This window comes from Artemia sp. Qi Xiang Cuo, chromosome 4 (genome assembly GCF_049724085.1).
Source record: "Artemia sp. Qi Xiang Cuo chromosome 4, ASM4972408v1, whole genome shotgun sequence".
NCBI classification, from domain to species: Eukaryota; Metazoa; Arthropoda; class Branchiopoda; order Anostraca; family Artemiidae; genus Artemia; species Artemia sp. Qi Xiang Cuo.
In genome coordinates this window covers 70,877,943-70,897,161 of record NC_142797.1, presented here as the reverse complement: position 1 = coordinate 70,897,161, position 19,219 = coordinate 70,877,943, and the positions used below count along the sequence as shown (strand labels likewise).

Genomic DNA, 19,219 nt, shown 5'->3' with positions numbered 1-19,219 from the left:
TCTGAATATCGGCCTGGGATGTAATTTTGTCAAAAAAAGTAACCTTGAGATTGACAAAGGAGCTTACGCCATTCAAAGAATAACCCCCCTGGAAAGTGACCCTGGATGCAATTCTGCTAAGAAAGTAAGAGAGTGAATGAGTAATAGTAAATTATGAAAAAAATTGTAATAGAAAAATGAAAGCACAATCAAACCCTGGAAACCTAGAAGGGTTAGGCCCTATGACTTAATCGCCAAATCGGTCCATTCAATTCGAGAATAATAATAAAAATAAATATATCAATGAAAAAATGAACGCACTGTTAAGGCCTCAAACCATTGGCAATCCCTCAAACTCTGCAAAAAATTTTTCTAACTAATCGTGTTGGTTTTTTATGAAAACATTCTATGGCTTCTAGGCATTTCTATTTGAGCGGAAAACTGCACCTCAAACTTTGTGGAACTTGCATTTACTTGCATGAAACACCACAATATAATAAAATGTCAAGTTTCGGAGTGTTCCACCACTCGCAAGCAAGTGCCATTGGTATTTTTGAATCCGCATGGTGAATTTAGGTGGTGGAGGGTAGGCTAATTCTCATAGCAGCCCCTTTCCGTCGTGGTATAATTCACACTTTCAACACCTGGCGTCCAGACTATCATATAATCTGTCATATAATTAATTTAATATAATAAATTTAATGTAATCAATTTAATCAATTGAATAAAATATAATCAATTTAATATAATCTGTCACATAATCAAATTAAATCGGATGAGGCTTTTTCCAAAGTCTATACGATTACCTCTTTGATAAAAACCTTATATATGAACAATAGACAGCTTGCATAACTTGTGGACAGAGATTGACAACAATCATTGGATTGAAAAAATAGTTCCAATAAGGGGGTTTAGACCATTTCACTTGCTGACACAAAGGGATCACGACTGTTTGGAATTGACCTTAATAAGATTTTGTGTGCCCAAGAAATTCTACATCTATCTCACACTATGTATTTTAAACTTATAATTGGATACTTATAATAAATTCCTTATCTACTCTTCCCATGCAAAACACCTTCCCATAAGTTACAAACCCCTTTTAATAAGTTATGCCCCACGGCATAACTTACAATGCCTACCCCCGGACCCTGGTGGGCTGTGTCGACACCGGAGTTTTGTGTTACCAGAACTTTGAACTATTTTAACAAAATGTCTATCTCAAAATTTTTATCTGATGCATTTAGGGTGTGGAGGAGGGGGGGGGGCTACTCACCCTCCAATCTCTTTTGACTCTTAAAAAGTGAACAAGAACTTTCAATTTTCAGTCAAATGAGAACTCTCCAAAGTTTATACAAGCATCCCTTCCATATGAAATAATGAGAAAGATTCGGAGAATCCTTAAATTACAACTCTTGCCCTCAGGGCTGTGGGGGAGTTTTCATCCTCAAAGACCTAATTTCCAGAACTTAAAACTACGTTTAATAAAATGGCTTTCTAAAAGTTTTGATTGGATGTGTTTGGGGAAAAGGTGGGCGTGAGAGGGGGGTTAGTTGCCCTCAAACCACTTTCGACTATTAAAAAGGGCCCTATCCCTTTGAATTTCCAATCGAATGAGACTTTTTTGAAGTTTCTATGACACCACCTTCTATAAAAACCTTATATGCCCCCAGGGCATAACTTACAACCCTTGTCCTAAGGGTTTTGGGAGAGTGTCCTCCTCAAAAATATGTTTTTTATCTGGAAATCAACTATGCCGAACGAAATGGCTATCTCAAAACTTCGATTGGATGTGTTTGGGGGAATGATTGGCGTGGGGGGGGGGGGCTAGTTTCCCTCGAATCACTTTCGACTATTAAAAAGGGCACTAGCCGTTGGAATTTACAATCGAATGAGCCTTTTTTGAAGTTTCTACTACAAGGCCTTGTTTAAAAACATTATATGCCCTCAGGGCATAACTTAAAACCCTTGCCCTGAGGGTTGTGGTCATATCAATCGAATGAGCCTTTTTTGAAGTTTCTACGACACCGCCTTCTATAAAAACCTTATATGCCCCCAGGGCATAACTTAAAACCCTTGCCCTGAGGGCTGTGGGGAAGTGTCCTCCATAAAAACATATTTTCTATCAGGAAATCAACTATGCTGAACAAAATGGCTATCTCAAAATTTTGATTGGAAGTGTTTTTGGAAATGATTGGCGTCGGGGGGGGGGGGGCTAGTTGCACTCCAATCGCTATCGACTATTAAAAAGGGCACTAGACCTTTAATTTCCAATCGAATGAGCCTGTTTTGAAGTTTCTACGACAACGCCTTCTAAAAAAAACCTTATATGCCCCCAGGGCATAACTTAAAACCCTTGCTCTGAGGGTTTTGGGGAGGTGTCCTCCTCAAAATATATTTTCTATCTGGAAATAAACTACGCTAAACAAAATGGATATCTCAAAATTTTGATTGGATGTGTTTGGGGGAATGATGGGCGTGGGGGGGGGGGGGGCTAGTTACCCTACAGTCATTTTCGACTATTAAAAAGGGCACTAGTCCTTTAATATCCAATCGAATGAGCCTGTTTTGAAGTTTGTACGACAACGCATTCTATAAAAACCTTATATGCCCCCAGGGCATAACTTAAAACTCTTCCCCTGAGGGTTGTGGGGGAGTATCCTTTCAAAAATATATTTTCTATCTTGAAATCAACTACGCTTAACAAAATGGCTATCTTAAAATTTTGTTTGGTTGTGTTTGGGGAATTGATGGGCGTGGGGGGGGGCTAGTTACACTCCAATCACTTTCGACAATTGCAAAGGGCACTAGCTCTTTAATTTCCAATTGAATGAGACTGTTTTGAAGTTTCTACGACAACGCCTTCTATAAAAACCTTATATGCCCCCAGGGCATAACTTAAAACCTTGCTCTGAGGGTTGTGGGGGAGTATCCTCCTCAAAAATATTTTTTCTATCTGAAAATCAACTACGCTGAACAAAATGGCTATCTCAAAATTTTGATTGGATGTGTTTGGGGGAATGATGGGCGTGGGGGGAGGCTAGTTGACCTCCGATCATTTTCAACAATTTATACAGACAGTAGAACTATCGATTTTCAATTGAATTAGACCTCTTTGAAGCTGCGAAGACCAATCATCCAACATGAAGTGCCTCTGGGAAAAAAAAATAAAACATTGGAGCCGTATGGCCTTTAAAATAGGCAACGCTACAGCGTTGCCTCTGATACAAGAACTATTAGTTTAGCAAAATATCTTCGTTTTTTAATGAGCACCAAGTGTAGATTTTTATGCTCGAAAATCGAAGAAGTTCGAAGCAATTCGAAGAAATTTGATGCAATTCGAAGCTTTAAAATGTAATTTTGCTAAAAACCTGATGGAAATACTATGAGGTAACATTAACCTGTGTATCAAATGTATAACAATAATGACTCCCTAAACCTATTTCCAGCAATCGATTTTCTCCCTACCATGTGAATTATTTCCATTGATACGAAACATGGGATTCATAGCTTATCGATACAGAAACGGTGAAGAGAATTCTCCGAGTGGAAAATAGCCTATCACATAGAATGTACTCCCAAGAACACAATATTAGGAATGACTTGTCGGCTCAGTTAGCTAACGCTTCACTCTGCTGGGGGAAATCTCTGCTCTTACCTTCGATTCCAAGAGCGGACAAAAGTCTTTATTGATAAAGAAATCGATACAGAAACAGTGAAGAGAATTCTCCGAGTGGAAAATAGCCTATCACCTAGAATGTACTCCCAAGAACACAATATTAGGAACGACTTGTCGGCTCAGTTAGCAAACGCTTCACTCCACCGGGGGAAACCTCTGCCCTTACCTTCGATTCCAAGAGCGGAAAAAAAATCTTTGATGACGGATTGTAAAGGTTTAGTATGTCTTGAGGGAAAAAAACACTTCGAAGAAAAAAATATCTCGAAGAAAATGTCTGGAAGAAAAAATCTTGAAAAAAAAGAAATCTCGAAGAAAAAAAGTGCCTAAAAAAAATTGAAAGGGCTAGTGCCTTTTCTATTAGTTGAATGTGATTGGAGAGCGACTAACGCTCGTCTTACGCCCACTGCTTTCCCAGACACATCCAAACAAAATTTTGAGATAGCCATTTTGTTAACGTTGTTGAAAGTTCTGGAAATTAGGTCTTAGAGGATGACAACCACCATTACAGTCCTTAGGGCAAGGGTTATAAGTTATGCCCTTAGGGCATATAAGGTTTTTATAGAACGCATTGTCGTAGAAACTTCAAAAACGGGAGTGAAAAAAAAGGAGCGTGTTCCCGGTCCGCCGAAAAGTTAATATTATTTGATAAAAATTTAATATTTCGTTCCAGGTGAGAGCGAATTAACAGCTGGAACGATCGAAAATTAAATTCTTATTAAATTTTGTGTTCAATTTTTGTGAATACAGTTAATTAGCGTATTATCTGAATTAACTTCTGTACATTCATCATCAAAATGGAGGCAAATGAGCAATCTATCATTAATTATTGAGTATTAAGGAATCAAAACTTATATTTTTCATATTTTACTAACCGCTCATGAGACTTACTTCTGTTTTAATAATAAATTAGAATGTATATTGGGTCATTAGTTAATAAACTGTTTCAGATTCGCAGATGATTTCTATTAAATATGAAGTAAATAGCAACTAAATTGCTGTTTCCACCTGGAACACACTCAAGGTTTCGCTGGCTTTCCCAATGTTAAAACCGGGTTTATGAAAACCTTAGATTAGGAAAATTGAAAATATCGCCAAAGCCGCTCGTGTTATATAACGAACTGTAAACAAGTAACAGCCTCGGATAATAGCAAATGAAACTCTTAAAAAGCAGGAGGTCTGTCAAAAAAGGCAAGGTTGTGAGTGAAAAATTATTTTACGCCACGCAGAGAGTAACCCTCTGAATATCGGCCTGGGATGTAATTTTGTCAAAAAAAAGTAACCTTGAGATTGACAAAGGAGCTTACGCCATTCAAAGAGTTACCCTCCTGGAAAGCGAACCTGGATGCAATTCTGCTAAGAAAGCAAGAGAGTGAAAGAGTAATAATAAAATATGAAAAAAAAATTGTAATAGAAAAATGAAAGCACAATCAATTCGACTATTAAAATGGGCACTAGCCCTTTGAATTTCCAATCGAATGAGCCTTTTTTTAAGTTTCTACGACACCGCCTTCTATAAAAACCTTATATACACCCAGGGGATAACTTAAAACCCTTGCCCTGAGGGCTGTGGGGGATAGTCTTCCTCAAAAATATATTTTCTATCTGGAAATCAACTATGCAGAACGAAATGGCTATCTCAAAATTTTGATTGGATGTGTTTGGGGGAATGATGGGCGTGGGGGGGGGGGGGCTAGTTGCCCTCCAATCACTTTCGACTATTAAAAAGGGCCCCATCCCTTTGAATTTCCAATCGAATGAGCCTTTTTTGAAGTTTCTACGACAACACCTTCTGTAAAAACCTTATATGCCCTCAGGTCATAACTTAAAACCCTTGCCCTGAGGGTTGTGGTCATATCAATCGAATGAGCCTTTTTGAAGTTTCTACGACACCGCCTTCTATAAAAACCATGTATGCCCCCCGGGCATAACTTAAAACCCTTGCCCTGAGGGATATGGGGGAGTGTCCTCCTCAAAAACATATTTGCTATCTGGAAATCAACTACGCTGAACAAAATAGCTATCTCAAAATTTTGAGTGGATGTGTTTGTGGAAATGATGGACGTCGGGGGGGGGGCTAGTTGCCCTCCAATCACTTTCGACGATTAAAAAGGGCACTAGTCCTTTAATTTCCAATCGAATGAGCCTGTTTTGAAGTTTCTACGACAACGCCTTCTATAAAAACCTTATATACCCCAAGGGCATAACTTAAAACCCTTGCCCTGAGGGTTGTGGGGGAGTGTCCTCCTCAAAAATATATTTTCTATCTGGAAATCAACTACGCTGAACAAAATGGCTATCTCAAAATTTTGATTGGATTTGTTAGGGGAAATGATCGGCGTGGGGGGGACTAGTTGCACTCCAATCACTTTCGACTATTAAAAAGGGCACTAGCCCGTTAATTTCCAATCGAATGAGCCTGTTTTGAAGTTTCTACGACAACACGTTCTATAAAAACCTTATATGCCCCAGGGCATAACTTAAAACCTTTCCCCTGAGGGTTGTGGGGGAGTATCCTCCTCAAAAATATATTTTCCTTCTGGAAATCAACTACGCTGAACAAAATGGCTATCTCAAAATTTTGTTTGGATGTGTTTGGGGGAATTATGGGCGTGGGGGGACCAGTTGCCCACCAATAATTTTCGACTATTAAAAAGAGCACTAGTCCTTTAATTTCCAATAATGCGTGTAGGAGATGGGGGGGGGAGGGTTGCCCTCCCATTACTTTCGACAATAAAAAGGGAAACTCAAACTTTCAAATTTCAATCGAATAAGCCTCTTTCGAAGTTTATACCACCAACCTTTTTATAAAAGCCTTACCCTTACCCTGGGAACTGTGGGGGACATATCATCTTCAACATACAGACCTGTATGTTGTCACCTTTATCTTTGTGTCATCATCAATAAAGAAACCTTACAACTATGTTGAAGAAAATGGCTATATATAAATTTTTATTTAATGTTTCCGGGGAAATGATGAATGCGGGGGGGGGGGGAGGATTGGGTGCCCTCCAATCACTTTCGACTATTAAAAAGGGCACTAGCCCTTTTAATTTCCAATAAAATGAGCCCTTTTCAAAGTTTCCACGACAACTCCTTCCATACAAAGTTCCCTGGTAAATAAAAATTAATAATAATTATATGTTGTTCCTACGTCGCTTTTTAATTAAGCAGCACTAGTGCATTGCCTATGATACATGAATTCGCTGAAACCAACCTCATTAATGATTTAGTTGGTTGCTGTCAATAGAAGTAAACAAAATATCTAAGATTGTCTTCTATAATGGAGTTACATTTCCTAAATATGTACTTTTCTTAGCTATTAATATTAATCAAAAGCTTAATCTATTAAGCCTTATGACCATTAATCACAAAAATAGATATTTCATTTGTCATAATGTTCGTTCTGAGCTAATAACCATAGATTCTTTTTTCTTTCTTTTTTTTCTTTTTTTTTAATTTTTTTTTAATTTTTTTTCATTCCCACATCCTCTCCTCTCGGTGACTTTCAAATTTTCTTTAACAATATCTCATAATTTATTTAATGTCACCTACTCTTTTCTTAAAAAAAAAACCATACCATAGATTATACCATACCATAGATAACCATAGATTCTTAGGCTCAGCTATTACAAAATACAGTCATTATGAATTAGAGTAGATACAAATTACAGTTACTATAAGTTTATAAGCAAATTTAAAAGACATAATCATAAGGCACTGGCAAAAATATGAAGAACCTATGGAATGAAATACCCTTTAAAGTTTGGCCTATGAGTGTAAAATCCAATGAATAGTTAGTAGGGATGAATAGTAAGTAATGAATTTCCGAGAGTTGATATGATGTTTTGTCGTGTGTAAATCTTCATTCAAAGGTTAGTTTGTTTCAAACAAAATTAATGACAAATTACCAAAATTGTTTCCTAGAGGTTACCAAGAAGGTATGTTCATCAAATAAACCTTACATTAATGAAAAAAAAGGACTAATCCGTTTGAAATTTAAACATTTTTGCCTTGGAAAGAAAGAGGAAGCCTTAACCCTCCGTAAACAAATTAAGAAATAAATACGTCCTGCTGCTTCTCGTTATGGTAAAAATAAATTAAATTACTTAAAACAGAGCAAACCTCAGCAAAGGTTTAAGAAATTGAAAGAAATAGGGGATTGGTCTTTCAAGGTCATACCTTGATTTTCTTCTGGATGAACCCTCTGAATAGACAGAAAATGAGCTTAAGAAACACCTAGCTAGCACTGTGCAAACGTTTCCCCCTCTCTCGGAAAATCAGCTAATCTCTGAAACTCCAAAAGATAAAATCCCGAAAATTTCAACGAAGCGAATAATAGAAAAAATACAGAAACTGAATAAGTACTAGTATTTGTCCCATTGATGTCCCATTTGATCTAATAAAAGCATTCCCTGATAGATTATCAACACCCCTGTTTAGTATTTTTAATGATCTTAGTAGTTCCGGATGTTACCCGTCGTGCTGGAAGCTGGGCCATAATACTCCAATCCAAAAGAAGGGAGGCGGGAACGATTTTACCAGGTTTCGACCAATTAACTTAGCCCCAGTTTTTTTCAAAAATGTATTAGGGTTTCTTAGCTAATTGGTTAAAGACAGAGATTCTTCAACTTATTGACTTACACCAATTTGGAAACCTGAAGGAGACATCTACTTCACACTATCTTGTTAGTCTTCTTGACACCTTTCGCAAAAACCTTGAAAACACTAATACTTGGTTGAATCTTTTATTAATTGATTGATCTCCAGAAAGCGTCTGACCTATTGATCACAATATCATCTTAAATAAACTGCTGAGAGGAGTTTCAAGTAAGTCCCTTTCTAGTTAAACTGTTGCCTCCTTTTTAACAAATCGTTTTCAAGTGCTTAAATATAAAAATGTTTATTCCGATCCTCTTCTTATCTTTTATGGGGTGCCCCAGGGAACTCTGACGGGTCCCATTTTATTTCTTATAATGGTTAATAGCCTCATGACTGACCACACAGAGCGATGGAAGTATGTGGAGGACCTGTCTGCACTTGAGGTTTGTCGACGAAGTGTTAAAATCTCAATTATGACATTACTTGACGATATATATATATATATATATATATATATATATATATATATATATATATATATATATATATATATATATATATATATATATATATATATATATATATATATATATATATATATATATATATATATATATATATATATATATATATATATATATATATATATATATATATATATATATATATATATATATATATATATATATATATATATATATATATATAGTGCCTTTGAGATATTTATAGTGCTTTTTTTGGACGTAAAATTCAAATCCGGGAAACTGCTGTGAAATAAATTTTTAAATAAAATGCTATTCGGTTCTTTTCTAAAAGCTGATCCTCGTCATTAGTATCCAAAACTCTAAAAAATAGAAGTTTGAAAAAAATCATTTTCTTTGGGGGTTTGGGGGGGGGGTAACAAATTTTATCATTGTAGTTTCTTGGAATTTTAAAAAGTACAATAGAATCTCTTGAAGAAATGCGTGGTCTTTTTTGTTACTTAAAAAAGAGTTTAAGATTTTTAAATGCTCATTCGAATAAACCCTCTTTTAATAATCTAGAACTACGAATTGTGGACGGTCACAACCGTCACCATCATTCTCCTAATAAGTTAAAATTAGTTCATATCTTATGGGTAGCAGCTTTTTTGTTATCGTATATTTTGAATTTCGTTCCATGATTTCCGTCAAAGCCACACTCCTTCAGATGGGGGGAAGGGGTTATTTCCTATTTCTACAATTACACTATTTTTTGTTCTAAGGTTATATTGTCGCTTTTTAGATTAATATATATTAACAGGCAATAGGTTTTTAAAGGGGTGATTCAGAAGAACCCATATTTAATTACCTAAGGCTAAGGAATATGGATGGTCACATGCATAATCATCCTTCTCTGGAGAAGAAAAATAAATCATATTTTTTGGTAGCAGCTTTAGGGTTTTCATACATATCGAGTTTCATTACATTATTTTCTACATAAGTCGCACGCCTTTATGCGGGAGCTCATTAACTATTTAAAAAATCTGTATAAACTTTCATATGCTATTATTTTTTGATAAGGAAATTTAAGCTTTGTACATATTAGAAATTTTCGATTAGCATAAACAGTAGGTTTTGTCATAACGCTTATCAGAGCCAACGCATCAGCGTTGTCTGTAGTGAAGAGTCATAAGCCTTCGATGTATTTTTTTTTTTTATTGCTGCTTCATATAAAAGGGGCTATTTTAGAGACTACAGCGGAGGTTCATTCATTAGATATGAACCATAAAATAATTATGAACAAATTATAGTTGAATTGAAATTATCAAAAGCAGATCTTTCCTTCTAGAAAGTGCTAGAAGAGAGTGTTTGCCTGACGGTACGTGGTTTCGTCATCCTGAATCCAATCTTTCCTGGTCGAATTATACAACCTGTCTTGACACCGAGAGCTTTGAGGTTAGTCATTATAGATAGTTAAGTTGGTACTGATGTATTATATGCCACTGACTCAAGCTTACGCTGTGTAAAACTCGAGAACAAACTGGTTTCTTCGCTAGTTTCTTTCAGCAGACAAAGACAAGTGACAGAATAGACGGGATATATATAGCTTGGGCTATATATTTGAACATTAAGAGGGAGGGTGGGGTTAGTCAACCCTATTTTGATATTTTATTTTATATATCCAAAATTTGTTTCTAAAGTAGGGAAGAAACTAACGAAGAAACCGGTTTGTTCTTGGGTTGTACAAAGTGTAAACTTGAGTGTGTGGCATATAAAATACGAATACTGTTTACGAATACTGAAGATTAATTTAAAATGAATTGGAGTTGATTAGAGACATAATGATGGTGTAATGTTAGTGGCTATAATATTATTTGGCAAGCAATCCTCTGGTGATATATCTCAATGCAATATCAACCATTTCTAGATATGGTACTGGATGATCAGTAAAGAGCCACCTAAGTTAATGTTAGTCAAAACTCTGAAAAAGAATTGAAAAAGAACTTTTGAAAAGAATATATACATGAATAAGAACAATGTATTTTTTTTTTCATTTATTTTTGCTGATTACAGAATGTAAACAATGGAGTTAAATTGGCATAAAAATTTGCATATTTTTAAAAAAAAAGAGAGTAAATCCTCAATAATTGGGGATGATTTTATCTTAAGGTCTATCTTCCCTGAATCAATTTCCCATGTAAAATTTCTAGACGCTAATTTTTTTTTATACTTCACTGCAAGACGAAGATGGAGATGCCATTTGATAGGATAGACTATGCTTCTGAACCTTTCAATTTTAATCTCTTAAAATTTCTTGTAACACTGAAAGAACACTTAAAACATTTTTGAAAAGTAGGGTCATATTAGGATTCTTGAATATTTGTATTCTCAAATAAAATAAAACAACATATACGCCATTGTATTCCCCACTTCACAATCAAGATGATCTTGAAGTTAAATTTTCAATATTCCTAAAATTTGTCTTATAAAAGCAGTAGGCTATGTCTTGAAAAAATAGAAAAATGAGATATCTCACAGGACGACAATATTTTACCATTGTGCCTTCTAGCTGCATCTTCCAGATCTTCTTCGATTTTATCCATGGCCTCCATTTCACGCCTCCTTAGTTTTGTATTTTAATGCTTTCTCAACTTTCTTTACATTCTTCTTATTTTCTTATAATCTGTCTATCAGATAGTTCTTGCACAAGCCTCTATTCATCTCTGCTAAACTTAAAAATTTCACTAATAAGTAGAAGGGCCTTATTGACTCCCATTGCTCACCCCTGCTGCCACCTACAACTTTTTTTGCACCCCAAATAAGGGCATAGCCTCCCTAGGGAGAAAGATTACGTAATGGGGTCAATGACCTCTTTTTTCCAAGGTCGATTTATTTGATGTTTCTATGTGTAATAACTCCGGAACGAAGGTTGCACATGCGCATTGAATTCTAACGGGAAACAATGTTATTGATCTAGGACTCGAGGGGGAAGTGAATTTCCGAGAACTTGATTGCGTAATCGAAGGGGAAGTGGATTTCCGAGAACTTGATTGTGTAATCGATTGGGAATGTTATGGTGTCCAGAAATAGTATTTGTTGTTGCTCTCGAGCCAAAATGTTAAGAGTTTCCCGGAAACAGTTAGATCACGTGTTTCCTTCTCAGCCAATCAGCGAGTTGGATACATCCTCCTTCTCAGCCAATCAGAGACGTGCTTACATATGATTTCCCCGTTACATAACAATTCACCCTTGAGATTTCGTATATAACGGACATGCAATGTGATTCAATTATCAGAAAGTATTTTGACGCTGTGTAAACAACAATGGATAAATTTGATGAACTTGAAGCCTTGGCAACTTCAATTTACCATGTAAGTACATTTTTTATTTTCAAACGAATTTTCCATGGACATCCTCCCCTCTATATTTCCAGCTAAATCCCCCCTCCCTCCACCATTGTTTTACAAGCCCAAATTCTCACAAAAAGAAATAGCATTTCAATAAATTCCTTCCCTCTATATTTCCAGCTAAATCCCCCTCCCTCCACCATTGTTTTACAATCCCAAATTCTCGCAAAAAGAAATACCATTTCGATAAATTCCTTCCTTCTATATTTCCAGCTAAATCCCCCTCCCTCCACCATTGTTTTACAACCCCAAATTCTCGCAAAAAGAAATAGCATTTTAATAAATTCCTTCCCTCTATATTTCCAGCTAAATCCCCCTCCCTCCACCATTGTTTTACAATCCCAAATTCTCGCAAAAAGAAATAGCATTTCGATAAATTCCTTCCCTCTATATTTACAGCTAAATCCCCCCTCCCTCCACCATTGTTTTACAATCCCAAATTCTCGCAAAAAGAAATAGCATTTCGATAAATTCTGTCCCTCTATCTTTCCAGCTAAATCCCCCCTCCCTCCACCATTGTTTTACAATCCCAAATTCTCGCAAAAAGAAATACCATTTCGATAAATTCCTTCCCTCTATATTTCCAGCTAAATCCCCCTCCCTCCACCATTGTTTTACAATCCCAAATTCTCGCAAAAAGAAATAGCATTTCGATAAATTCCTTCCCTCTATATTTCCAGCTAAATCCCCCTCCCTCCACCATTGTTTTACAATCCCAAATTCTCGCAAAAAGAAATAGCATTTCGATAAATTCCTTCCCTCTATATTTCCAGCTAAATCCCCCCTCCCTCCACCATTGTTTTACAATTCCCAAATTCTCGCAAAAAGAAATAGCATTTCGATAAATTCCTTCCCTCTATATTTCCAGCTAAATCCCCCTCCCTCCACCATTGTTTTACAATCCCAAATTCTCGCAAAAAGAAATAGCATTTCGATAAATTCCTTCCCTCTATATTTCCAGCTAAATCCCCCTCCCTCCACCATTGTTTTACAATCCCAAATTCTCGCAAAAAGAAATACCATTTCGATACTTTCCGTCCTTCTATATTTCCAGCGAACGGGGCCCGCCATGGTGGTACCATCCCACAGTCTCGCAAAAGAAATAGCATTTCAATAAATTCCTTCCCTCTATATTTCCAGCTAAATCCCCCTCCCTCCACCATTGTTTTACAATCCCAAATTCTCGCAAAAAGAAATAGCATTTCGATAAATTCCTTCCCTCTATATTTCCAGCTAAATCCCCCTCCCTCCACCATTGTTTTACAATCCCAAATTCTCGCAAAAAGAAATAGCATTTCGATAAATTCCTTCCCTCTATATTTCCAGCTAAATCCCCCCTCCCGCCACCAGTGTTTTACAAGCCCAAATTCTCGCAAAAAGAAATAGCATTTCAATAAATTCCTTCCCTCTATATTTCCAGCTAAATCCCCCCCCTCCCTCCACCATTGTTTTACAACCCCAAATTCTCGCAAAAAGAAATAGCATTTTGATAACTTCCTTCCCTCTATATTTCCAGCTAAATCCCCCCCCCGCCTCCCACACTAATACAAACTCCACTATGCTATCTTTATAGTCGTTAGAAGACTATAAAATATGCTCTGTTTAACCATCTAAACCCTCCACTCCTTACGACTTTAATTCTTGCAATAGAAATAATACTCTTTTTATCGATATTTCCAGCTAAAGTGACCGCTGACTTCTGTCAATTTTTAGTGAAAATGTCGTTCTGTTTTGACACAAGACTCCAGTGCGTGGCTAAGATTAGCTGTCACCCCTTTCCGGCTTACAAACGCGGTCAAGTCAAAGGAACTATTCTTCTGTCAAATTAAAACACTAATTAAGCGCAGGCATACATAATCTCTTTTTGGAGAACCAGTGAAATCTCGTTATTTTCAAATTAAGATCTAAAAATATATTTAGGACCTGGGCGAAAGGGGGAGGGGGCCATCGTTGTAAGGTGAAAACAAACTGTTTTTTCGCGTGAAAAGTAAGAGGGGTGAGTTTAAGAAAAAGATACATTGCTTTATTTTGCGTAAATTGAATAGCATTTTTACCATATCTTTCAGTGGAGGAAGGGGGATGTTTTTCCCTGTCATTTATCAGGGATATTTTCCGTGGGGGTTATTTTCCGTGGGCTGTTTTTTCTGGGGGGAGGGTAAATATACAAACTAGCCCGGCTTTTGAATGGTTCAGTGAGTCGTAATTCTCAGATTCAAAAAAAAGGATGCAATTAGTATATTTCACGAAATTTTTGACGTTGTGCTTTCTTAGTGACAAACTAAACAAAATTATATGGATGATGATACTAACTTTCTTTCCGTAAAAAAGGGGAAAATTATTTTGAAACTAATTTTTTCTCTTCCTTTTAAGGCCAATTATGAAGAATGTATGGCACCGCCACCCGCTAAGAAAGCCAGAGATGACAAGACAGCCCCATCAGTGCCAGCCCCAATGCACCCTGGGTTTAAGTTAAAGAGAGAGTGGACGGCTTCTTATAATATGGTGAACCCTGCCGAAGCTATGCAAGATCGTTAAATAGCCGGCTCAGTCGTGCAAGAACATAGTGACGCCACCCCGGCCACCCTCCACCACACGGTACCTGGACCCGGCCCTGACCCGCAAGAACAGAGCGACGCCACCCAGTCCACCCTCCAACACATGTTACCTGGACCATCTGGCACCCAAGCCCAGACGGATAATGCAAATGTGAGCATTTTTCCCTATCTTTCTATTTCTTCATTTTTCAGTCTTTTTCAATCCCAATATAAAAATATCTCTGTGAGATATTAACCCCTATTCCATATCTAAATGTATTTTCTTATGCATAGAAACCGCTCTTTTTCTAATCTTTGCTATCGCTTCGTTATTTCATAAGAAAATATTTTTAGGTAATTTCTATTAATAATCACTGCCTTTGAAACTCAAAATGCTATTTTTTCTAATCTTTACTATTTTCTCTGTTGCTATTTCTTCGCTGTTATCGCATAAGCGAATATTTTTCATGGGTAATTTCAATTAATGCTCACCATTTGAAACTCCGTGAATGCTCTTTTTCACATAATTTTGAGAGAGAGATTATCCCATCTGTCACACATTGTCGTTCTAATTTACACTGAATATTTCTATTGTGCCATGTTTCGCTCTTACATAGAATAAAAGAAATCCAATGTCCTAAAATATTAATTTTACAGACAATTTGTTCTCCGCCATTTCAGAAGACACAGAATTAAGCAAAGGCCATTGAAACCCTGATTGACTAAAAACCGCTAATGTAAAACAGGGAAAGGAGATGGCAAAATTATTTATAACCTCGTACAGGGTGCTTTATGTCAAAACATAGCGGTTTAATGCATAAGAAGTGTATGGGGAAAGTGACTTAACAATTTTCAACATTTTGAAGTTCAAACTCGTTCATCTAACCTCCATAATTTACAACTCATGTGTTCACCGAACCTGTAGAGCGGAATTAGAAATATTTCAACTTTTTTTGAGACATTATGTAAATGCCCGGGACCCGTAGAGCCAGTGGGCCGGGGACGCATTGTGGGAAGCACTGTGGGTCCAAAAAGAACCACAGAGATGCGCTGTGGCTTAGACAAGCGCCACGGACCCGGAACTTTCCACAAGGATGCGCACAGGGACAAGGACGCGTGGGGGTAAGTGCCCCGGGTCAGGGACGTGCCAAGGGCTCGAGAAGCATGAGGGGACGCGCTGCGAGGCCCGAGAAGCGCCACCGGGATGCGCTGGGGCACCAACAAGCGTCACGGGACTGGGACGCGTCACAGGGGGGCGCCCCGAGTCAGATCCGTGTCCCAGAGTGGCACTTTGGTAAATTGCTGTGAAAAAAGAAAAAAAAATTTAACCAATTTAAAATAAGCTATTTTTTTTTTGAAAAAAATAAAATTTCATCCATACAAGTAAACCAGCATTTTATATTGTAGTTATATTATATTAAATTTGTTTTCATTTAATTTGAATTAACCCAATTTTATTAAACAATAATAATCCAAATTTTAAAAGCAGTAGGGATGAGTTGAACACTTTGAAAATAAGTTATTTTTCATTTACAGGTTGTCCTGGTGCCATACTCGCCATCCCCCCCCTGCTCGTCAGTAGGAGACGGAGAGGAAGCACACGTGGAGCCCCCCCAAAAATTCACTCTTTGATGATTTACATCGAATTCCTGTTAAGTTTTATGAGTTTTTTTGATGATTTTTTAAAATTATATAGTATCACATTTGAGCTTATAAGACTTGAACCCTAATAATTTACAATTTTTAATTGATTTTAACGGTAACCCTCCAGCCTCCTATACCCCCTCGAATCCACTTTGAACAACTGAAGTGGAGCATTCGCCAGATATTGTTTAACGGCTTGGGGGAGGGGGTCATATACAAGAGGGGGAGGGGGTACAACTCTCCCAGACTTTCAGCTGTCCACCAGAATTTTAAATAATATAGTTGTTTTCACTGCAGTGTTTGGTGACCCATTTAATTCGCTCTTGTCTGTTAATTTTGTCTATAACCTTATAGAAATTATGGATGCATATGTAGAAAAAATTTGTGCACTTCTGGAGAACCATATTCAGTTGTGGGGAGGTAGGGATTCAATTAAGGTGTCCATTGTTCTAAAAGTGTTCTATTTAAAAGAGGGAAAAAGTGAAGTTTACTATAATTTCATACATTCCGAAATGCGTTTTGTTTATTAAAATTTAGAAAATTTTGAGGGAGCTTTCTTAGATTGGGTCGATCACATTATAACGCATCTCGATAACTAGAACGAAAACGTTCGTGGCTCAGTCTTTTTATTTATTTAAAATTTAATTTGAAATATTTATAAAATAAATAAATATTTTAGTTTAAGAGGGGGGGCTAGGTATGAAAGGGATACAGTTTTGAAATATAATCCAGATCTAGAAGGTTGTCGCGGTGTCCAGAAGATTTCTTTTGAAACAGATCAAAAGTGTTTCCGATATGCTTTCCTCATCTCAGCATTTGAGCCTCTAGATTGGGACGTTACCAAGAATTTAGACGTTTGGGCTGTACATGGGAAGGAAGGTTCCAGTTTTCCAGTTGTAGATTTTTCATGCTTAGAAGGGAAATACCCAGTAACGCTTCGAGCCATTGACATGTTTGAAAGGGTTAATGCCCATTTGAATATCGGCGTTACTGTGGTACAGTATAAATCTGAATTTGAAGATAGAACTCGTTTAAAAAAGAATGGGGTGGTCTTCCCCGTAAGGGGCCCCTCAGTTGATTTGGTTAAACACTGGGTTTGGTTGCTATACACACCACCTAGTCAACCGAACACAATCGGGCATTTTAACCCTATCACTGACATCAGTAGAGTTCTGGGGGAGGGTAAGCATAGGGGGGAATGTTTCTACTGTCCGACCTGCCTCTCTAGATTCCGTAGTGATATGAAACTATGGGGTCATATGAAGCATTGTAGCCGGTATGGCTATCAGACAGTGGAAATGGTTTCAGGGGATAGGGCAATTCTACGTTTTAAAAATTTTAAAAATACCCTCCTCCAGTGCAAAAAAATATCTTTAGATTGTGAGGCTAAGCTGGTGGAGGTGAATGACCCATAATAACCAAACCGAGTCAAAGAACATCAGGCTATTGAAGTGTCCTATGGCCACGTGCAAAGAGATAGTTCTAATACCATGTGGTTTTTAGAAATAGTCGAAACATTGGATGAGGGGGAGTGCATGGACAAGGCATTGACTAAACTGATTAGCATGGCTAATGGTGCTATTTATCGTTTGAGAAATACCCATTATCCACTGGTGCTGTCTGCAGAGGATCATCTCGCGATTAAAAATAAAAAAATAGGTTGGGTGTGTAAGGGGGAGTTTACAGAGGTGGCTAAGGGGGCTAAAGGGACACGTGGGGGGGAGAGGGACAGACAGCGCCCATGATCATTGGGGGCAGGACCGATCACCGGGGGGGAGGACTGTGCGGGCGGGTGCGCATCAATCGTGTAATTTAAATGTTAGCCAGCAGTTTTTTATCCCTGTTTTTATTCATAATTCCAATTATGATTTAAAATTTATTTTACCTGCACGGGCACGTCGGTTGCAGGAGGGCAGGGCCGTAGGGGGCATAGTGGGAAATATGTAATGGGTCTTTAGGATTAGTACAAAATCGGCTGAGACATTGTTGCGTCTTGAGCATACAGAAGGTCAGTGATAATTAACATCTGTGCTTGACAAACATTAGGTGGTTCGATTCTGGTAGTTTTTCACACATGCATGAAGTCAATTGATTCAAGTGCAAAAAAGCGACAATTTTGATAGCTTTCTCTTACTTAAACAGCACTTTCCAGACAGTAAAATGTATGACCTGTTGACCTACAAAGGTATATATGCGTACGATTATTACTGTTCTGGTGCACGCTTTAGTGAGGAGAAACTACCTCCAATTGAAGCTTTTTACAATTCACTGATCAACAGTGAATACACAGCCGAGGAGTATGAGTTTGCCAAGAAGGTGTGGTCCACGGGGGATTGTAAAAATGGGTGGGATGATTGTAGACTGTACTTGGCCAGTGACGTTCTAACTCTGTTGGATATAGTCTGTAAGAACACAGACCAGATCTATTCAGAGTTCGGGTTAGATATAGGCTATTATTTGTCTAAACCCCATTTAGTGATGGATTTAATTTTAAAAATTAGCAGGGAGGAAATAGGCCTAATCGCTGACATAGATCAGCACCTTTTTGTAGAGCGTTCAATGAGGGGAGGGTATGTTTTTCATGGAGACCGAGTCTTATCAACCGATCCGAGCGGACAAAGCACCGGTGCAAAGTCAAATGCAGTGTTCCTGGACATGAACTCGTTGTACTCCTCGGCAATGTCACACTACTTGGTGCCGTGTGGGAACTATCAATGGCTTGAGAATCCATTTGATTTCTCCGACATTACGGTCGTCGAGGAAAACGGGCCACACGGATGGTTATTTGAAATTGATGGTCACATTCCGCTGGCGCTTCACGACTAAGTCAAAGATCTTTTTTATCCTTGAATCAAGCGACCGGCGAGCAGGGACTCTGAGCCCCTACAATCGCTCATTGGTTGTGGATATGGGGAA

At 37.5% G+C, this 19,219-nt stretch overlaps 1 protein-coding gene across 1 annotated transcript in view; it reads left to right on the top strand.

Annotated features, from left to right (window-relative positions):
* Positions 1-19,219, top strand: part of LOC148953389 (calcitonin receptor-like) — a 332,084-nt gene that overhangs the window by 105,555 nt on the left and 207,310 nt on the right. Inside the window, exon 3 of the mRNA XM_089087946.1 lies at positions 10,067-10,173. Within this exon, the coding sequence (XP_088944072.1) occupies positions 10,067-10,173 (107 nt within the window). The remainder of the gene's footprint in view (positions 1-10,066; positions 10,174-19,219) is intronic.